Here is a 20,402-nt window from a genome sequence, read left to right as displayed (position 1 = left end):
AAATCGTGAATAGATGTCCAAGCATATTTAGCATTTTTATACGTACAATAGTATAGGTTTGGTTTTTATCAGCGTCAAATGCACTACATTTGAGGTACAGTCTTTAGATTTGGCTGTTAGTTCTTTGCGTATAGCTGTTCTTGATTGAGATTTTAATCTTCTTTCTGACAGAAAGCCCCACGAGAAACTTTGAAAATTAGAAGACACAGAATGTTAAGTCGTTAGAAAAGATATTAACTTGTGGGGAAAAATGCGTTTTGGTGGGATTCGAACCTACAACTCCACATCCGCTAGACTGGCGCTTTAACCAGCTAAGCCACACAACCGTTAACGAAAGTTGTCATGTTTGATTAGGTGAAACTAAACATGTTTTATGAATCGTCAATTCAGATGCTTGTAGACCAATTTCTCTATTGATTACCTAAGAAATATTTTCTATGCCTAATGGCTTGCAGTAAAAAAAACGCATAATCGCTTATTTGTCCTATAAAGTGCGGTTTAGATCAAAATAGTGATGTTCTGGAGCAAGTATGAATTTAGATTCAGTGACCAAACATTTCAGATAAACCAATAATTAATTTTTGTTTCGCTGTTATTATAAAATATTAAATGAAAGTAATGAGAACTGCTTTAAAACCAGATTTATGAACAGCAATACATATTTTGGTTAGTACTCTGTTTGAAATCATGTTCTCCAAATTTCGTAAAATCAGTGGTAACAGATGCGTGAACCACCTCATCACCCTCTTTGAAGCAACTGTTTGGTGAGGGTATATGAGCTGCTGTATGGTAATCACTCCAGATGAACCGCCCTCATCCGCGGTGCTTTCCGAGGAAAATCGATTTCGGTGACGACGACGGGGTGACATTCCGGCTGAGCGAGGTGAACCGTGTCGTCACAGTGACCGATAACGACGAACGGCCCCGAACCCGAAGAAGACGAGGGGAATATCTTGGCTGTTTACTTGTTTGATTAAAAGATTTTCCGTTGTGGTGTGTCGGCGCTTGAGCTGGCCTTGCCCGTCTTGTTACAAGGGACGAATTTTTCTGGTCCAAGGGTCCGGGCGGGACAACATCTGGCACCATCATCTGTGGTGTGTTTGCTCGGCTGATGCTGCTGCTACTAAAGCTAGAATCTCTGTCGCCCGATACGAATCTGCTTAGTGGTGTAATCGACGTGATTAGCAGCTGTTTGGAGAGGATTTCGCCTGGTTGTGCAAAATCTGCCGGAATCATCAATCACCGACTGACTGGGTGACCGAACCGAAAATGGCGCCACCCGATGTTCAGCTTTAACCTTTAAAGTTCCGAGCATCATCGCTGTTGAGTGGTGGCAATTTTCTGCCAGCAGCGGTACAAAAAAAAAAAAAAACTCCAAAGCGAAACGAAAATCTCCTGCAGCGTCAATTAATCGCATAATTATTGTTAAATTGGAAAATATTTCGATATCCACCCACTGAACCGGCCCCAGCCCCACCGCCGCCCCACTCACGTGTGGAATGACCGTGCGGAAAACGACCGAATATGATCCTGCAGGCGAAACCACGCTCGTTTCGTTCGTTCGGTCGGCTCTCGCATGCATGCATGCCTGCTTGCTTGCAGAAACCATTCCGGTTTCGTTCCGTTCGGGTCGTCGGTTCGAGCGGAGCGTGGTGGCGGCGCCGAGAGTGGCCAATAAAGCACTACCGTATGGAAATTGTAGGCCAACTAAAAGTTCGTTGCCGGCCCTCGGATTCCGCCTACCTCGCTCTGTGTCTCTGTGTGTGTCTCTCCTTCTCTGGGGTCCAATTGATCCGCTTTGCTGCAATGGCACAGCGAATGTGTGGCCTACTAGAAGAGACAAGAGGACGATGACGCACTTTAGGTGGTTTCCGTAGATGATGGTCAAATTTGTTTCTGATTTCAAACGGCTTTACCCTTTACGAAAGTCCGGAAAAAAATTGTGGGATATCTTCTAAGTATCACCCATGATAATATTCTAAAAACAGAATAGTTTGATCTCCTACTAGAAGTCCATATGTGTTGGAACTCAAATGACAAAACGTGGAAAGAACAGAAGGTCAAAAGGTAAAAAGTTTAAAGACTAAAGGTCAAACAAACATACAATTTCACTTTCGAAATTTTGCTCTTCGACAGTTTGCCCAAAAAGAGATTCACTTAGGCTGAAACTCATGAAAGCATGGATCGGAATGATGTGCGAAGATTTAAAGCAGCATTCCTTGTGGTGCAAACATTGTTTATTGTAATATTGGGGAATTATTTTGGATCTGTGTGTTCAAAGATTTAAATTCGATATTTTCGGAAATTTTTCGAATTTTGATCACCTAAAACGCCACAGTGCAACGCGGAGGCCAACTGCAAAACCAGCGACGACGACCAAGTCGACAATGATGACTGAAACGTACGTACGTTCATTCGTAGGCAGACTACGCTACGCTAACCATGTAGGCAGAGAATCGAGAAACTCCTGGTGGTATGTGAGTGAGTGCAGAGCTGACTAGTGCGCCAGAGATAAATGCAATTTCATGATGTTGTGCAATATCACGACTTTATCGCCGTTGCCCGCCTTCCTGGACTCGAGACCAGTGGACCTCCGTCACGTGCAGTGACTCTTGGTATGGAGTGGTTGGTTCGTCGGTCGGTTGGTCGGTCGGTTGGTAGCCTTTCAGCTTTTCTGGAGGCCAAGTCCGGAAAAACCAGCATCATTTGGGAGTGCAAAAAAGTATGGTTCAACGATACATGGGTGGCACACTTACACACGCACACATACACACCGAGGGAGAATTTGACTGCGTGGTCGTCGTCTGTTCGCAGGCGACCGGGAGGACCCTCGAGGGCGGATTAACACGCGAAACACTCTGCGCCGGAATCGGGGCCGGGCTAACCGGAGAGTCTGGAGAATCGGTTCCAGTCTGGTGTGAGTGAGTGCAAAGTATGCAAAAATAGGATTAAAATATCATCAATTTAAGCCAGAATTTATTTTTGGTTTCGCTTCTCGCAGATCGACGCGGTTTGTCTGCCGCCAGCATACAGAAAAAGTATGGAAAAGCAAGAACATTAGCAGCCGCGAACGCGTCATATCCGGTCTGGCGAGCGATATAAGAACCGGCGATGAATGGGATGTTTCGTAGACGGGGCGGCCAACCAACCAACAGACCGACCGACGATGAACGATGAGACTAGGGTGGGGAGCTAATTTTAGAACGATTTGCTCGCGTTTTCGCGCCGGATTGCCGACGAAGACAGTATGGCGCACGCCATGGGCAACAACGACGGCAAGCTCGACGGCGCGCGGTTCCGTGGCGTGTAACCTTGGCCATGAAGGGGGAGGGACTGCGTCAACCAGTGGACGGGTTTTGTTTTGGCGGAAATCGATTTGGGTTGTTTTTCGAACGAGGACCCGCAATGAACGGTCATCGTTGTTATGAACTTTGAGTTGGCAATTGATCCTTTATGTTTAGGTGGTATTTAGCCATAGATTGTTGATTCGGGAACGTTCATAATATACGTTACGAAAAAAAAACAAATTTCAGGGGGATTGCAGAGGTGTTCCAGGGATACCGAGGAGTTTCTGGGAGTTTCCGGGCGTTCCTGTGGTTTCAGGTGGTTTCGAAGGCGTTTCAAAGGGTTCCAGGTGTGTTTCAGGGGGTCTCAAGTCGTTCCAGGGAATTTCAGGAACATGCCAAGGTTGTTTCAGGGGATATCAGCATAATTTCAGGGGTTTTCATAGGGGTTTCAGGGGCGTTTCAGGGGTTGTAGAAAGTTTAGGGAGAATTCTAGGTCCGGGCCGCTCCAGCAGTCCTCTGAAAGTTTCAGGGGGTGTAAGGGGCGTTTCGTAACCTTATGCAATCGCCTGAAACACCTTAATTCTCCTCTGGAACCTCTGAAATCTTGAAAGCCTCTCAATCCCTTGTAATATTTAGAAAAGTCTTAGTATTTACGCCTTGAAATCCCGCTGAAACATTCCTGGAACCTTGAAAACTTCCTGAAAGCACTTTCAAACGCCCATAACAATGCCTTGAAATGCTCCTGAGCCCCGTTAAACCCCCTTAAACGTCTTGACATGCCCTAAAATGTTTCGAAATCCTTTGTTGTTGTCCAATCCTTAATTGGAAACCCCCAAAATCGTCTTGAATACCCTGAAACTTTTCAAAACACATTGAAACCCCTCTGAAACGTGCCTTGAAAGCATCGTTAAACTCCCGAAAAGCACTTGTAAATCCCCCTCTGGAACTGCCTGACACCACCTGATATTTCTGATAGTACGACGTGAAAATCGAACTAATTGAAGGCTGCTAAATGTTCATCAAAGTCAATGTACAGCACTGCTTTGCATGCCACCTAATCGTGCATCGGAGGGCATCTGATGATTTCAGAGGCGTTCCAGGGAGACTGAGGGGCGTTACAGAGGTCCTATGGAGTTCCTGGAGGCTTCCGGGACGTTCCTGTGATGTTCCGGAGGTTTCAAGTGGTTTCAAGGGTGTTTCAGAGGGTTACTGGGGAGTTCCAGGATTGTTCCAGTGGGTCTCAGGTCGTTCCAGTGGATTCCAGGAGCATTTCAAGGTTGTTCCATGGGGGTTCAGGACCCTATCAAGAACTTTCAAGGGGTATCAGGGGTGTTGAAGGGGTGCTTCATAGGCTTTCAAGTGAATTTCAGGGGTGTTCCGGGGATTACATGAAGTTTCAGGGACGTTCCAGAGAGGCTTCAGAGGGGTTCCCATGCTCTCGTTGAAAGTATGATTTTGCTTGCCAATGAGGAGCATGATGTCAAAAATGCGGGGATTTCCACTGGACTTTCGTGGAGATTCTTCCTGGAATTTTGTGGAATTTCTTTTGCAAACTCATGGAGATTTCCCCAGGAATCTTTGGAAATTCCCTTGGATTTTTGTGGAGATTCCCTCTGAAATGACCCTGGAATCTCTTGGAGATTCCCCATGGAATGTCGTGGAGATAACCACTGGAATGTCGTGGAGATTCTCTTTGGAATCTCGAGGAGATTCCCTCTGGAACCTCGAGGAGATTCCCTCTGGAACCTCGAGGAGATTCCCTCTGGAATCTCGTAGAGATTCCCTCTGGAATCTCGTAGAGATTCCCTCTGGAATCTCGTAGAGATTCCCTCTGGAATCTCGTAGAGATTCCCTCTGGAATCTCGTAGAGATTCCCTCTGGAATCTCGTGGAGATTCCCTCTGGAATCTCTTGGAGATTTCCTCTGGAATCTCGTGGAGATTCCTTCTGGAATCTCGTGGAGATTCCTTCTGGAATCTCGTGGAGATTTCCTCTAGAATCTCGTAGAGATTCCCTCTGGAATCTCGTGGAGAATTCCCCTGCAATCTCGTAGAGATTTCCTCTGGAATCTCGTGGAGATTTCCTCTCGAATTTCATGGAGATTCCTTCTGGAATCTCGTGGAGAATTCCTCAGGAATCTCGTGGAGAATTCCTCTGGAATCTCGTGGAAATTCTGTCTGGAATCTGGTGGAGATTCTCTCTGGAATCTCGTGGAGATTCCCTCTGAAATCTCGTGGAGATTCCCTCTGAAATCTCGTGGAGATTACCTCTGGAATCTCGGGGAGATTCCCTCTGGAATCTCGTGGAGAATCCCTCTGGAATCTCGTGGAGAATCCCTCTGGAATCTCGTGGAGATTCCCTCTGGAATCTCATGGAGATTCCCTCTGGAATCTCGTGGAGATTCCCTCTGGAATCTCGTGGAGATTCCCTCTGGAATTTCGTGGAGATTCCCTCTGGAATCTCGTGAAGATTCCCTCTGGAATCTCGTGGAGATTCCCTCTGGAATCTCGTGGAGATTCCCTCTGGAATCTCGTGGAGATTCCCTCTGGAATCTCGTGGAGATTCCCTCTCGAATCTCGAGGAGATCCCAAGTAACACAGAAAACATCTTCAGAAATAAAAAATACAGAAGATGTTTTATAATAGTACTATAAGCACACCTGACAACTTCTTATGTTATAATCAAGGTGTAATCAAGTTGACCAATAACAAACATCAATAAAAATAACTCTGATTCAACAAAGTATAAAATATGTTACATTTACAATTATATAGCGCTACAAAATCAAAAAATTCATGTATGATTAGTTTCGTAATTTTTATGGTCTGCTGTCACTGATATATAATCCCTTTTTTTAACATATATTACATGATTTCGGTAAACAGACCAGTTCTAGAAAGAACAAAGCACCCACCGTAAACTTCTCGTAAGTATCGCCACTTGCCAAATTCTAATCAGTATGGTAAATCAGTGTGGCCACATCAACCTTTCCTTAAAATGATGCACCCTCTGCGGCCGTTTTTGCGTAAGTTTCGTTGACCAAACGTTGCTACTGCAGTATTTGCGATCCAGATCCAATGTTCACCGTAATACTGTACAGCTTGTATACCGGCCACCGTGAAAGTGTAAGTATAGCCGTAGCTATTCGGACGACACCGTAAATGCCGGAACTGCTGCTAGTGGCCGATTTTCATCGAAATGTAGGTCTTGCTGGCGTGTTCCCGGGCCACTGTCTCCAAAATTGAAACACTGGATGGTCGGATAAATCATCGACCAACAGGAATCCCTTGGAACGAAAAAAAAACCGACAAAACAAGCACCGTGATTGCTCATAACAATGTTTTGACGTTTGATAAATACAGCTAAAGCCGCGTTAAAAGATAAGCTGTATATAAGTTCTTTTGGTGCCAAAAATTTCTTTCCATAACAAAATTTAAAATAAATGCATGAACACGCTATTAAGATGCTATTTAAATGTATTATTACTGTTATTATAAGTTCTTCTAAAATCTATTGCAACGTAGTTATCAAGAACTTGTTTTAACGTAATTTCAGCTTAATTACAACCAAAACACTTGATTTTAATTACGGTCTGAGTCCCACCAGAAATAAATATTCAGATCACAGTACCGACTCAAAATATAATTACACAAATAAAAATGCGTTTTAAATTGACATTATTTTCTTTTCCATTTTTTATTATTCAGCTAAAAAAATACTTCCTAAACATTGTAACATTTGAATAGCCATTGGAGAATGATCAGCATATATAACTATAAGTATGGTTGAAAATTTTCACCATTCTCAATACTTTCTACCGGTAGTGCATTTCTCATGGAAAGCTGCCATATTGATTTCCAGGAGAATTTTAAAGAAATATCACAATTTTAATGTACGTTTTTTAATTTAACGCAGTGGCGCTTCATTTCTGATGGAGTAAAACCAAAAGTTTCACCATGAATCTAGCAGCGCATGTGAAAAAGCATCGACTGTATTGATTTTAGTCATTTGACAAATTATATTGTCAGCATAGTTTATTAACGATCATGATCCCTGCCTTCATATTATGTTGTTGATTATCAATGCAATTAGTTTGTGTCCGTTGATACGACACGTGTACGTATTCGATGTACATAGTTCACATTCCAGTTAGTATTGTATTATTGTATTATTGTATTACTTAATTCCAACGAATGCTTATGGTATGTTATAGTACGGCATCCTATAAGCTGTATTGCTGGTAAATAGCCTTATTCCAACTTATGAAAGTGATTGCATTATATCGGTATTTTGATAGTTGGCAATTATGACAAATAGCTTTTTTACAACCAAGGGCTTGGGTGGAAAGTACTTGGAACGAAATTATTAGTACTATAAGTGTATTGGCATACACCTTGTATAACTTATAAGATGTTTTATAAGCCGCCATTTTTTGCGCTGTTTTGATTATATAAGTGTTCCATATTGTGTTAACAATGCAAGAAAAATACATCAGAGCTAGTATGAAACGTGTTATTTGAACTGCTATATAACAAGTTGTGTTACTTGGGATTCCCTCTCGAATCTCGAGGAGTTTCCCCCTGGAATCTCGAGAAGATTCCCCCTGGAATCTCGAGGATATTCCCCCTGGAATTTCGAGGAGATTCCCCCTGGAATCTCGAGGAGATTCCCCCTGGAATCTCGAGGAGATTCCCCCTGATATCTCGGGGAGATTCCCCCTGGAATCTCGAGGACATTCCCACCTGGAATCTCGTGGAGATTTTACCTGGAATCTCGAGGAGATTCCCCCTGGAATCTCGAGGAGATTCCCCCTGGAATCTCGAGGAGATTCCACCTAGAATCTCGAGGAGATTCCCCCTGGAATCTTGTGGAGATTCCCCCTGGAATCTCGTGGAGATTCCCTCCGGAATCTCGTGGAGATTCCCTCCGGAATCTCGTGGAGATTCCCTCTGGAATCTCGTGGAGATTCCCTCTGGAATCTCGTGGAGATTCCCTCTGGAATCTCGTGGAGATTCGGCCAAACGGCGTTCGGCCAAATGACCCGGAACCTTCAGCATGACTCAAATTTACATGATATTTCAAGTTAACCATCATAGCGTGAAGTTTACATTACTAAAATGGAGCTTACATGTTGTGTAAACCTCATTATTTTTATCTGTGTAGACTTCTTCATTGCTCTAGTCTTCACTTCCTCCATGCATTTTATATGTTTGAAGAGGCGAACACTAGAGCAGCTTTTTGGGGGGCTTAGTCTAGTGCTGCAACTCTAGATGTCGTCACTTAGTACAGTGAATAATGAGGCGTACGACGTGAAAATCGAGCTAATGAAAGGCTGCTAAATGTTCACAATATATGAGCAGCACTGCCTTCATGCATGTCACATTAGCGCCGATCGCCGGTCATTTATCAACATCGTCAATCTCTGTGCACGCTTTCAAAATTTCATCAAATTCTGCCCGGTTAATTTCTTCCGACAACCGTCCGACCGGTTCACTCAAATGACGTAAATCGGCCTTGATAAACACCGCTGCTGGTCAGCTCCCAATCACCTGAGACAACCGAGGTGGTCCCCGACACTTTTCAAGCCCTTTTTCCACTCCATTCGCACCGGTTTCACGCGCGTCAATTTCGGACCGAACCCAATACTCGCCAGCCCAACCCACTACGGTTATGTGACTAATGGGAAATGAGCCCCCCAAAATAACCTGCAAAATTGCGACCGCGAAAAATTAAAGAAAATTGCGATAAAAAAACAAGAACAGAACGAAATGAATGCAATAAATAATAACCTCTTGTGTTATTTTTCACGGCTCCCCGAAGTATTCCATTATCTCGGCACTCCATGGTTGCAGTGTAATCGTAATCGTACGTGTTCATCTTGGCCGACTGCTGCGGCTCGTTCTCTCTTTCGCTTCGTCGCTGCTTCGCTTCTCCTCTTCGTTCGCTGTTCGTTAATTCACTGCATCGCACTTCCACCCGGCGCTCTCTGCTTGATCAAATTTCTTCTTCGTCGTTTTTCGAACACTTGACTCTCTTCCGCGCGCAAAATGATTGTAAACTTTAATAGCTGGGGAGCAGCGTTTAAAAGACTCAGCACAACAGATAAATCATGACATTTTTTCCTCCTCTCTCCTTCCGTCCGTCTGGACGTCGGGCGATAAAAATCCCGATTACGTTACAAATGAACACGAAACCAAAAAAAAAGAAAAATCGCACTCGCGAACCAATTAGAACGTAAACACAATGCACACCGAACAAAAAATACTTATCAAATTTTCATAAATTTACATATTATTTTCATATTTGTCACTGATAGCGCGCGGTGCGCGGGCTCATCCAATTTTATGTCGCTCCGTCTATCTCCACCCCCAAAAAAAAAAAAACTGAGAGCCGATGCGCCGATGGGATGATGATGATGGTCTCGTCTCTTCTGATTGGCATTCGGCCGACGGCGGTGGCAGTGGCGTCGATGTCGACTACTGGGCGTTCGACAAATTGTCAAACCGAGCAAACCCCAAAGCAGGAAATTATATGAAAAGAAACGAAAGGAAAAAAAAATAAACATGACAATCGGATAACAGAAAATCAATATTTTAAAGAGCTTGAGCGAGCCCGAGCGGGTGGATTTTCGATAAGGATGTTAGTTGGTTGGTTAGTCGGGTCGGGAAAGCTGGACACATGTCTGTTTATTTCTTTTCCGGAAGGGATGCCAGGTGACTTTTTTTAATTTTTATTTTTTTTTATTTTTATTTTTTTATATCATTCTCAAACTGAAACATCTCTCTCATAACAAATGATAATTAAGAGATAAAAAAAACATTCGTAGGAAGTTTAAACAACATTCACAAAACAATTTCTTAAAATTTCTAAAAAAATTCTTAAGTTTTTTTTTTGTTTTTTTTTAGGCAATGTGAAAAAGTTTGGAGAAAGTTTAGAAATTTGCAAGGACAGATGGAATGGAAGAAGACTAATTACCAGTTAATTGATAATTCTTCATTTATATCAAAATTTAAGTGAAAAGTCTTAACCTTTTCAACAGGCAAGGTCCCTTATCTGGCACCCCTTCCCTGCGTTTCTTTTCGCCCGAAGAAGTTTTAGAATTTTTCTCGGAATTGTATATCTGCCTTCGTCATCCTCTAGTTTTGCCTGATTGTGACAGCGACAGGCAGCAACGAAGGCGACGAAGGAGCCGCCCAGCAAGGGACACAAGAAGGGATGTATGTTTGTGTGACTCAGAGCCAGGAGGAATGTGGTCCCTCAAGCGCCAGGGACAGGTAGTTTCCGAGACCTAAATCTTATCAATTTTTACGACTTTTCCCTCGGCTTCTCCGTGTCCAACCAGAAAACATCCCAATCCTTGTGTGTCGTCCCTTCCCTTCTACGGCAAACGTTTAATCTCTTCCACAGTTTGAGGATATTCTTAAGAAGGAAATCCCGGTCCGACCGACGACGGGTAGGGAAACCCGGCCGGAGGAAGGGGCAACTGGAAGAAAATCAATAAATTAATAAAGAGCTTCGCTCTCGGCCTTTTAGGCGTTGAGGAATTTCTCAGGACTTGTAGCTGGAAATCACGCAATCCAATCCAAAAGCATGGCAGTATATGTAGGTAGATAGGCAATGGGGCCCTCGGGGTGTGAATCATCGCTACACCGAGAAATTACCTCCGATGTGATTTTCAATCAATTTCAATCTCGTTCGGTGGGCGCCACGCCACGCCGGAGTTAGCTAGACCTCGAGGGGTGCATTGACCGCTTGACTTGACGTGTTGTGCGATTCGATCGGCAGGTTGGAGATGCTCTTCCGTGGCATAGAAGATTTGGCAACGATTTCCATGAATGAGGTCAGATGGGTAGGTGGACAGGAACGTTCAAGGCTGCAGTTCACTTTTCAAAAGTTGTTGAAACCTGGAATTCAAAAGTTCTTTTGGATTCAAATGACCTAAAAAGAGATACCTCTGAGTTTGAACCAAAAATATTAAGGTTTAGAGGGGGTGCATACGCCTTGAAGTTGAATTTTTGAGTAATAAAAAGGTGCTTTCACTTTAAGTGCCGTAACTTTTTCAATTTTCAATCGATTTTAAATCTTTTTTATCAATCTCTCTCAAATTGATTTTTTAATCAACTTGTAGAACATCAATTTTTATCAAAGTCTCGCAAAATATGAGTTTTTTTTTAATTTTATTATTTTTTTTCTTTTTTTTACAGAAATAAATCAGAACCAGACAACTTTTTAACCGCTTGGTGAATTTCAAATCTCTTAGCGTGTTTTTGTAGATATTTTGGTTGACCAAGAATGCTGTGAATATACTTCATCTGCAAAACATGGTTTCAACATAGATAAATATAAAAAAAAACCGTTTATAAACACGTAAAGTATAAGAAAAAAAATTGAATTTTGGCATAATTTAAATTGTTTTCATTCTTTGTTTCGGGCTTAAAGTGAGCTATTTATTCGGAATGATTATATGGAAGCCTTAAACTTCAAGGACAAAGTTAGGAAAAATATCAACAAGTTCAAAAATATCAACAAGTTTAGAAGTAATTGGACCGATAAGTAATGTTTTATGGAAAAAAAAAGAAAAAAATATATAAAATAAAAAAAACTTATTTTGGGTGACTTTGGAAGAACTTAATGTTCTACAAGTTCATTTGAAAATAAATTTGAGAGGCATTTTTAAAAAAGATTAAAAACCGGTTGAAAATTGTAAAAGTTATGACACTTTAAGCGAAAACAACTTTGATGCGATTGTGCCACCTATAAGCTCAACGTTTTTGGCTCAAACTCAGAGGTTTCTCTTTTTATGTCATTTGAATACGGAAAAGCTTAAGAATTTCAGATTTTAGCAGCTTTTCAAAAATAAGCCGCAGCCTACTTTGCATTCAAACGGTAATGAGGGATTCATTCTTTTTTGACTCAAGTTAAAATAAATATTTGCAGGGAAACTGCTTGATTACTAAGAGATGCAAGATATGCAACGTTCCTCAATACGGTTGCTAGTAGGACTGTGGCTGACATTCTACTCAATTTGTCCATTTTTTCAATGCTTTTATGCCAAGTAATAAGAACATTGCAAAATTTGTTATTTTTGAGTTATTATTAAGAATAATAGATACCTGAATTATAACAAAATATGCAATCATATCAAAATAAGTTCTCGAATAAAATAACATTCCAATCGCATATTTTGTAATCAGAACCTCCTTTAGTATTGATGATGAGCTATTTGTCTTTTTTTATAGTGTCAGAAAGAGTAACATGAGAAGATCAAATTTTGCCATTAAAATATCAAAATAAGAGCAAAAGAACAAAAATAATAACTGAGTTTGTTTCCGAAAATCAGTAAATAAAAACTTATTTTGTTTTTTTTTAAGATCAAACCAAGGACAACACATTTCTGAATTTACAATAAAGTTACAAAATTTACGAAGGAAAAAAAAATCTTTTTTTAAATAACTTTTTTTGAGCTTTCTTTGTTCTCAATAACACCATTATAACTGATTCAGTTATTGTCAATTTTAAAACATGTTGTCCTTAGTTTGTTCATGTGATGTTACCATTATTACTCTTAATGTACTAGACCATAATTTCAGTATGATAAATGCAGCATTTCTAAAAGTTTTGCATCACCCAATACTATATTATCCCAAGACTTATTGGAGCAAATCCATTATGACTTTTGCGATGGTCATTGGTGGTATGTAAACGCAGTTTTCGGTCATAGTTTAATTGGTGGCTCTTGAGTTGGTGTAATACCCAAGAGATTGAAATAGTTCAGTTGAAGTAATGTGACTACTAAATTGTGGATAAAGTTTCAACACAAAAATCCGGAGTAGCCACTAGAAACTGTGAGCCGGAATCGATTCAGAAAACCCTGAGAAACTGCATAGTAATTATTAAAAAAAATTGCCACGAAAAAAAAAATACATGCGCCTAAAACTTTCTAGCAAATGGATGCGGGCACTCAAAACCTGAGCAGAATGAATTTGAGCAGTTATGGCGGAATTCCTGCAGAATTTGTACTTCCAGGGACACAGAAATCCCTTTGGGGATTCTTGCAAGATTCTTTCAAATTTTCCGTTTTTTTTTTAAACAAGATTTTCGATAACTTCTTCTAAAATAATTCAAGCAAGAATTTCCCTAAAAGATTGCTTCAGTTTCCCTATGAAATGCATTTGTGCACATGCATTTTTTATTTCATTTTTTTTAGGGATTCCTTCAGAGATTATTATCGAAATTCCTCCAGGAATCTCCTGGGTTTTCTTCAGAAGTTTCTCTCTCAAGAAATTTCTCATGAGATTTATCTTGAAACTAGTCCACGTAGGTTTATGCATGTATTCGTTCATATTTCTTCTCACATTTCTGTATACATTCCGCCCTATTATCAGAATTCTTCTAGATTTTTTTCCAAGAGTTTGTCAAGGAGTTCCTTCCTACAGAAAATACTTTTTTTATCTGTATTAACGAGATTTTTAGCCCTAGGCTAGTTCATCTCGGGACCCACGCTTTACTTCCCTTCCGAAGGAAGAACTCACATTTTGCGAGTTTGTCGGGAGTAGGATTCGATCCCAGGTCCTCGGCGTGATAGTCAAGAGGTCTAACCATCACACCAGGTCCGCTCCACTACAGAAAATACTCCAGAATGTATTGCTTGGCAGTTACCGAAGAATACAACAAGGAATCATTCTATGAATAACTCCAAAGGCATCTCCTGTTCCAGATGGTGTCCGACCATTTGTCGGAATGCCATCTGGCCAAATCGGTCGTTTGGCCGAATTATTATAAAAGAGATGCAGAGGAGCATTTTGACATTATGGCTGCTAGTATGATAATCAGAAATATTTCGTTTTTTTAACATAGACTTTTCTTTAAATAAATTAAAGATAAATTGGTGCTGGAGATGCCAACATTATATCAGAGATGTCTCCTTTTTTAAATAATAGGCTGTTCTTACTGGTTATACTGATGTAGAGGACAGTGGCATAATAACATGAGCTCATCTTTCATTTTTCGACCAAACGGCATTCGACCAAATGATTCGAACCCTTCTAGGTTTTCTATTGAAGATTTAAAAAAAATCATTTATTTCAGAAATTTATTTACTAGTTCATTAAATTTTCTTTTCAGAATGCTTTTTGCTTCTGCAGGGATTTAATTGTCATGCAATTTTATATAATTATCACTGAAGAAATCTTTTAAGCATTTTTTATGTAAATTTCTCCAGAGATATCTCGATTCCTTCAGAAACTCCTTCAGGAATCCCTTGGAAATTTATTGATAAATTTATACATGAATTCCACCATTTCCTTTTTTTGCTGTTTCTGTAGAAATTTTGGCAGACATTTTAAGGAGATTCCTCCAGATATTTCTTTACGGATATCTGCAGGAATCCTTTCAGAAATGTGTTGAGCAATTTTTACTTCTAGAGTTCCTCAAGAAGTTTCTGATGTTTTTTTTTTTCCTAGGAATCAAAGAAGTATCTCAAGGAGTTTCTTCAGGTACTTTTCCAAGAATTTCTGTCCAGGAATCGCTCCTGTAAATTTTCTAGAATTTCTTCTTGGAATCTTCAAAGTTAGAATGACGAGTTTTTCCAGAAGGGATTCTATCAGACAATCATCCAGGGATTTCTTTAGAGTTTCCTTCACAGATTCTTTGCAGAATTCTTCCAGGCAGTATTTGTGCAACTTTCGGAAAAGCTTATGAAAAAAATCCCCGGAGTAATATCTGAAACAATTCCTACATGAATATATGTAGGCACCCTAGGAGATATTTCTGTCACAGGGATCACGGGAATCATTTTCGAAAAAAAACAGAAGGAATTTTTCATGGACTTCTTGAGATGAATTTCCGAAAGACCTGTAAAGATCTCTTAAGAGCTTTTTCGACCAATTCCTGAAAAACTCCATGAATGAACTGTTGAAGAAATCCATCACTAAAATTCCCGAAGAAATCCCTTAGAGAAATCTCTGAAGATATTTGAAAGAATACCTGACGGAATACATTATCCCGTGCGGGACAGAATCCATACATACAGAAATAATCTCTGTAGGATTTTTTTAAAGAAACCTTCAGTAAAATTTCGGTAAAATCTCATGAAGTGCTTTCTGCATCTCTGGAGGAATACCTAAAAAACAAAGTAATTCCTGAACAAACTTCTGGTGGACTTCCAGAAAGAATACCTGTTCGAATTTCCGAATGAATCTCTGGAAAAGTTTTTGAAGAAACCACTGGAAAAGTTTGATAAGAATCTTTGAAATAATTTCTGTATCCCTACAGAAATTTGTGAAGTAATTCCCGGAGAAACCTTCGAAGGGTTCCCCAAAAGAATTTCTGAAGTAATCCCTACTGGAGTTTCAATAGGAGCTCATAGAGATCTACTTAAAATAAAATACTGGATAATTTCTGGTGAAATTCTCAAGAGAATTTCTGTGGGAAACCTTCTGGAAACACCCATGCAGGAATTTTGAAAACAATCCATAGAAGATTTCAGAAGGGAATCCTTGGAGAAATGTAAAAAAGTTTCTCTAAAAGAAATTCTAAGTAACGTCCAGGATTTTTTTAGAGGAATCCCTAGAAGAATTTCTAAAGAAAACTTTGGAAAAATTCATAATGGCGTCTGCTGAGAATTTTCTAAAAAAAATCCATTGAAGATTTCTGGAGGATTTCTAAACTTTTGATTTTCTGAAGATAATCGCTGAAAGCATTTCAATGATGATTTCCTGTCAGAGTTCTCGTACGGAATTTTGCAAGATTTTATGTACCTAGGAATTTTTGATAAAATCCATGGAAGTTTTTCTAGAGAAGTTTCTTGGAGAAATTTTTGGAGGATCCAACAAATTTTAAAGGAAATTCTAGAGGAGTTATTTAATCAACTTCATTACCCCCGATACTTTTAAAAACTATGGATAAAACTTCAAATTAGGGAGTAAAGTTTGACGATATCCATGAATTGTTTTCTAAATTCATCCCTTGATAAATTTCTTCTCAAAAAATTTCTGAAATCTCCAATCTTTGCAAGATTTTCTAAAATAACCTATGGACAATGTTGGACATAGTTCGTAGAAGTAGTTAGACAAATATCTGAATTACCCCCGTGAGATACTCAAAAGAATTCCTGGAGGAAGTTTACGTATAGATGTTTGATAGATATTTTTTTAGACACATAGAGTTATTTCCGGGTAATTTCATGGGTAATCTTTGGGCGTTTATACTGGTATCAAGTTATTTTTTTTTTGTATCTTTAGAGCTGGTAACTCAGTGAGTAACTTGGAGTAGCCTCGATGACACCATTGATTCTCAGTAATATTATTTTGGGGACGCTATGGTGCAGCCCAGAAATTCTTTTGTAGGTGAAAATTCTTAAGGTTTTCCCGTTTAAAATTTTCTTGATTAATTCCTTGATTTTTTTTTTGAAATTTTTCCGAAAATCTTCTTTTGAAAGTCCCTCAGATCCTTCGCCAATTTTAGCAGCCATAGTTTTGAAAGCCTGTTTGATGGCACAAATGTCCCAAATGGAGGATAACGTGCCTCTGGAGCCGGCCTTCTGATACCTTGACAATGTTTTTTGAAAATTTCTTCGGTAACACGTTCATTAAAATATCTTTCGACACAATCTTCTAAAATTTGTTTTTTTTTATTTATAAATTCTCTTGGCAATTCGTTTGGTAGTCTAATTGGCAGTTATTTTAGGAGTTTTATCGACAATTATTTCCAAGATTTGTTCTTAAAGCATTGATCTTTTTGGAAATTGCTTTGGAACTTTTTTTTTCGAATTTTTGAAATTCTTGAAGAAATTTTTCATACAACTGGAATTCTTCAAAAAATACTGAAGGCTACCGAAGAAATTGGACATAATTGCCGGAGGGTTTGCTGGAAATCACTGATAAGAAGTGCTTTGGAACTTCTTATCAGTGATTTCCAGCAAACCCTCCGGCAATTATGTCCAATTTCTTCAGTAGCCTTCATTATATTTTGAAGAATTCCAGTTGTCGGAAAAATTTCTTCAAGAATTTAAAAAATTCGAAAAATAAATCTCAGGAAACGTTTTTTGGAAGATTTTTTGGTAATTCCTTTGGAAATTTTTTCGGCAAAATTGATAAATTGTTCGGCAAATCTCTCAGACTTTCTACGGCAATCGCCTGGAATTATCTCTACATTTCTGGTTATTTCTACAGAAACTCGTTCGAAGATTGCTTGGTAAATGATTTCGTCAAAGAATAGAGAATTTCTTTGAGAGTTTTTTTTTCTGGTAGATCCATTGAAATGTGTTGGTCCATTTCTTTTGATTTTTATTAGAAACTTTTAAGGCAAATTCTCGTGCAATTTTCATGGCAAATTATTTTGGAATTTTTTAGTCAGTTTTTCGGAAACTGCGTATGTGATTTCTTTAAGATTTGTTTGAGAATATCTTCGGAAATTGATTCGCCAATTCCATTTTTCCATAGAGTAGATTTCCAGATAGTATTCTTCGAACATCGCAATTTATTTGGACTCTGGCTCAGAGCATTTCTTTAGAAATTGCATTGCCTATTAAAATTTTATTTTTTTCACATATTTTTTTGAGAACCGCCATATTTTTTTTGATTTTAAAAGTGAATTTTTAATTTCAATTGAAAATTTATGATTTTTTAAGGGAATTGTCTGGGAATTTTCCCAAGGAATGACCGAAGGAGTTCACACAAATTCGTTGAAAGAATCGGGTAAACAATTCATAAAATAACTTCGGGAGAAATTTTCAAACGACTGAAACAAATTTCAAGCAAATTTCCGTAAACACTTCCTTTGAAATTTTTGAGGAAAATTTTAAAGGAATTCCATAAATCCATTTTTTGAATATTTAATTCAAAATTCATAGTTTCATTATTGGTCATGCACATGAACTATTAAAAATGTCATTTTAAACTTTTAACAATTATGAACATAACAAGGGATATACCGCAAAGATTCTCATTTTAAGTAATTACACAATTCATAGTAATGCGGAAACAACACAAAAAAACAGTTATCCTAAGATTTCTTCATCCTATTTCATAGCCCCATAATATTTATTAGGGATTTCCGGAAAATTAAAAAAAAAACTCAATTGGCGTTACTGTCGAATGAATTCCCAAAGGAAGTGCTGGACAAATTTGAAATTAGCTTCTGAAACAGTTCAAAGAAAGTCTCGAAGAAAAAAAATGCCAAAATTATTTATAAACAAATCGCTCTGAGGAATAATCATAAATACAATAATAAACAAGTGAATTACAGAAGATATTAGAAGAAAATCTTGAAGAAGCTTTCAATAGATTAACACAAGTAATTGCAGAAAGAGTTAACCATGAAATTATCAAAAAACAGCAAAGAAATTGCCGAAGAAATTGAGGAGGAATTGCTGTTGATTTGAGTAAACAGAAAATGATCAACAAAATCTTAAAGAAATAAAAAATAATAATCTCAAAAAACTTGCGGAAAAAATTTTACATAAATGTTCAAAGACATCGACGAAAGAGTGCCAAAGGAACTTCCGAAATTATTCCTAAATATATAGCCGGTAAAATTCCCAAAATAATTTTAAAAACCATTCCAAAGGTGTTGCTTAAGTAATCCACAAAACAGTTGTTAAAGAGATTATCGATAGGATTCCCAAAGGAATTGTAAAATATTTTCAAAAGTATTCTGAATATATTTCTGAAGGAATTGAAGATGGCATTTCTCCTGAAGAAATTCCAAAAAAAATAACAATTCATATTCCAAACGTGCTCGGAACAGCGTTTTGCGAAAAAAACAACAAATAGTTGAAAAAAGTTATTGAAAGAAAAGCTTTTTTATTATACATATAAGAATATCTTTGAAATCATGCGAGACTCAGAGATTCAGAGCACTACCAATTGTCACGAGGAAAAAAAAATGAGTTTTGTTTTAGCTGATTGTGGAAACGACCGACGGATTGGCAGAGTTATCCCTCTATGGTTGGCTTTTCGGTCCGGTTAAATTATGAGTGGGGTGACACTATTTCATCCAACGTTTCGACCCTTGGTTTGGGTCTTCTTCAGGGAGGTTATTGGGTTTTGTTGGTATAATTTATGCTCAAAAAAATTGAAAAATTTCTAAAATTGTTACTAAGAGCTGCTATTTTTAGATTCCAATGTTTATTCGAAAGTATTTTTAACGATTCAAACGAGAAAACCACCTACCCCAATTCATACTTCATCTGCACCAACACCACTGTCAGCAGATTTTGAATCCTAATCCTTATCGATTTTCAATCAATTTCATACCACCACCATCGTCGGTAGGATGATGATGACGACGACGATTGCGACGACGACACAAACAACAAAAAAAAAACGGTACCCGTCAGGTACCTACCCAGAAGAAACATCTTGCGGTTCAGACTCTAGTTTAATTTAAAAACACTTCACTAATACTTTACTTTTGCAAAAGAAAATAAAAATGAATAACTCTTTTAAAGAAAAACTAGAAAGGACGAGCAAATTCCTTTTAATTCTACTACTGTGCTTATCTTCGGACAGATAGGCCTATTTCGTCTGTGACTTACAGACTTCTTCAGTGTCAATCTTGCGGTTTCCGGAGCCTTTCTCGCATCCTTCGCCACGGGGAAAAAATACGAAAAAAAAACATTTCTCCCCAACGAGTGGTGTACGAGGTTAATTATTGACTTTTCTTTGGATAAAATCAAAGATCGAATCGCAGAACAGATAAACAAAAAAGCGGACCCATCAGGACAACACGGTTTCGATCCTTGTTGTGCGGGAAGCCTTCAATAATAAATGCGGGAAACCACCAAAAACCGTGTTTCTTCCTTCTTCGGTCGTTAGACTCCAAAAATAGCCTCCTTAAGGAGGATTCCCCCCAAAAAGGGGGGAGACGGAGGGTACATCCAGCAGCCAGCAGCCAGCGTGAGAATCCTTTTTCGCCACCGTGCACACACAAATCTTCACTCGCTCGTTCGTTGTCCTTTTGGCAGCTAGCCCATATTCTCATCGTCTCATCGCATTGCCCTGTGGATTGTGTAGTGGTAGGGAAAATTTTGGCTAAAAATGGGCGAACTGCCGACGGATGAGCACTAATACCACCATCGCCACCATCAGTGCAGGATAGGAGAGCGAGCAAGGAT

General features: G+C 39.0%; 1 protein-coding gene across 10 annotated transcripts in view; it reads right to left on the bottom strand.

The window, feature by feature from the left end:
• Nucleotides 1-20,402, bottom strand: part of LOC109425970 (teneurin-m) — a 649,264-nt gene that overhangs the window by 605,415 nt on the left and 23,447 nt on the right. For 6 of the 10 annotated variants that reach the window (XM_062856604.1, XM_062856606.1, XM_029876005.2 and 3 more), the window contains exon 2: nt 9,076-9,765. The exons of 3 other annotated variants lie outside the window; for them this stretch is intronic. Coding sequence is in view for 5 of the 7 variants with exons in the window: in XM_029876005.2 (XP_029731865.2) it covers nt 9,076-9,163 (88 nt within the window). In the remaining 2 variants the exon portion in view is untranslated. The remainder of the gene's footprint in view (nt 1-9,075; nt 9,766-20,402) is intronic. One more of the 10 variants, XM_029876006.2, reaches the window with a different exon arrangement.

Source organism: Aedes albopictus, chromosome 3 (assembly GCF_035046485.1).
Source record: "Aedes albopictus strain Foshan chromosome 3, AalbF5, whole genome shotgun sequence".
In the NCBI taxonomy this organism is placed as follows: domain Eukaryota; kingdom Metazoa; phylum Arthropoda; class Insecta; order Diptera; family Culicidae; genus Aedes; species Aedes albopictus.
The sequence above is the reverse complement of the archived record's forward strand: the minus strand, read 5'-3'. Positions and strand labels throughout refer to the sequence as shown.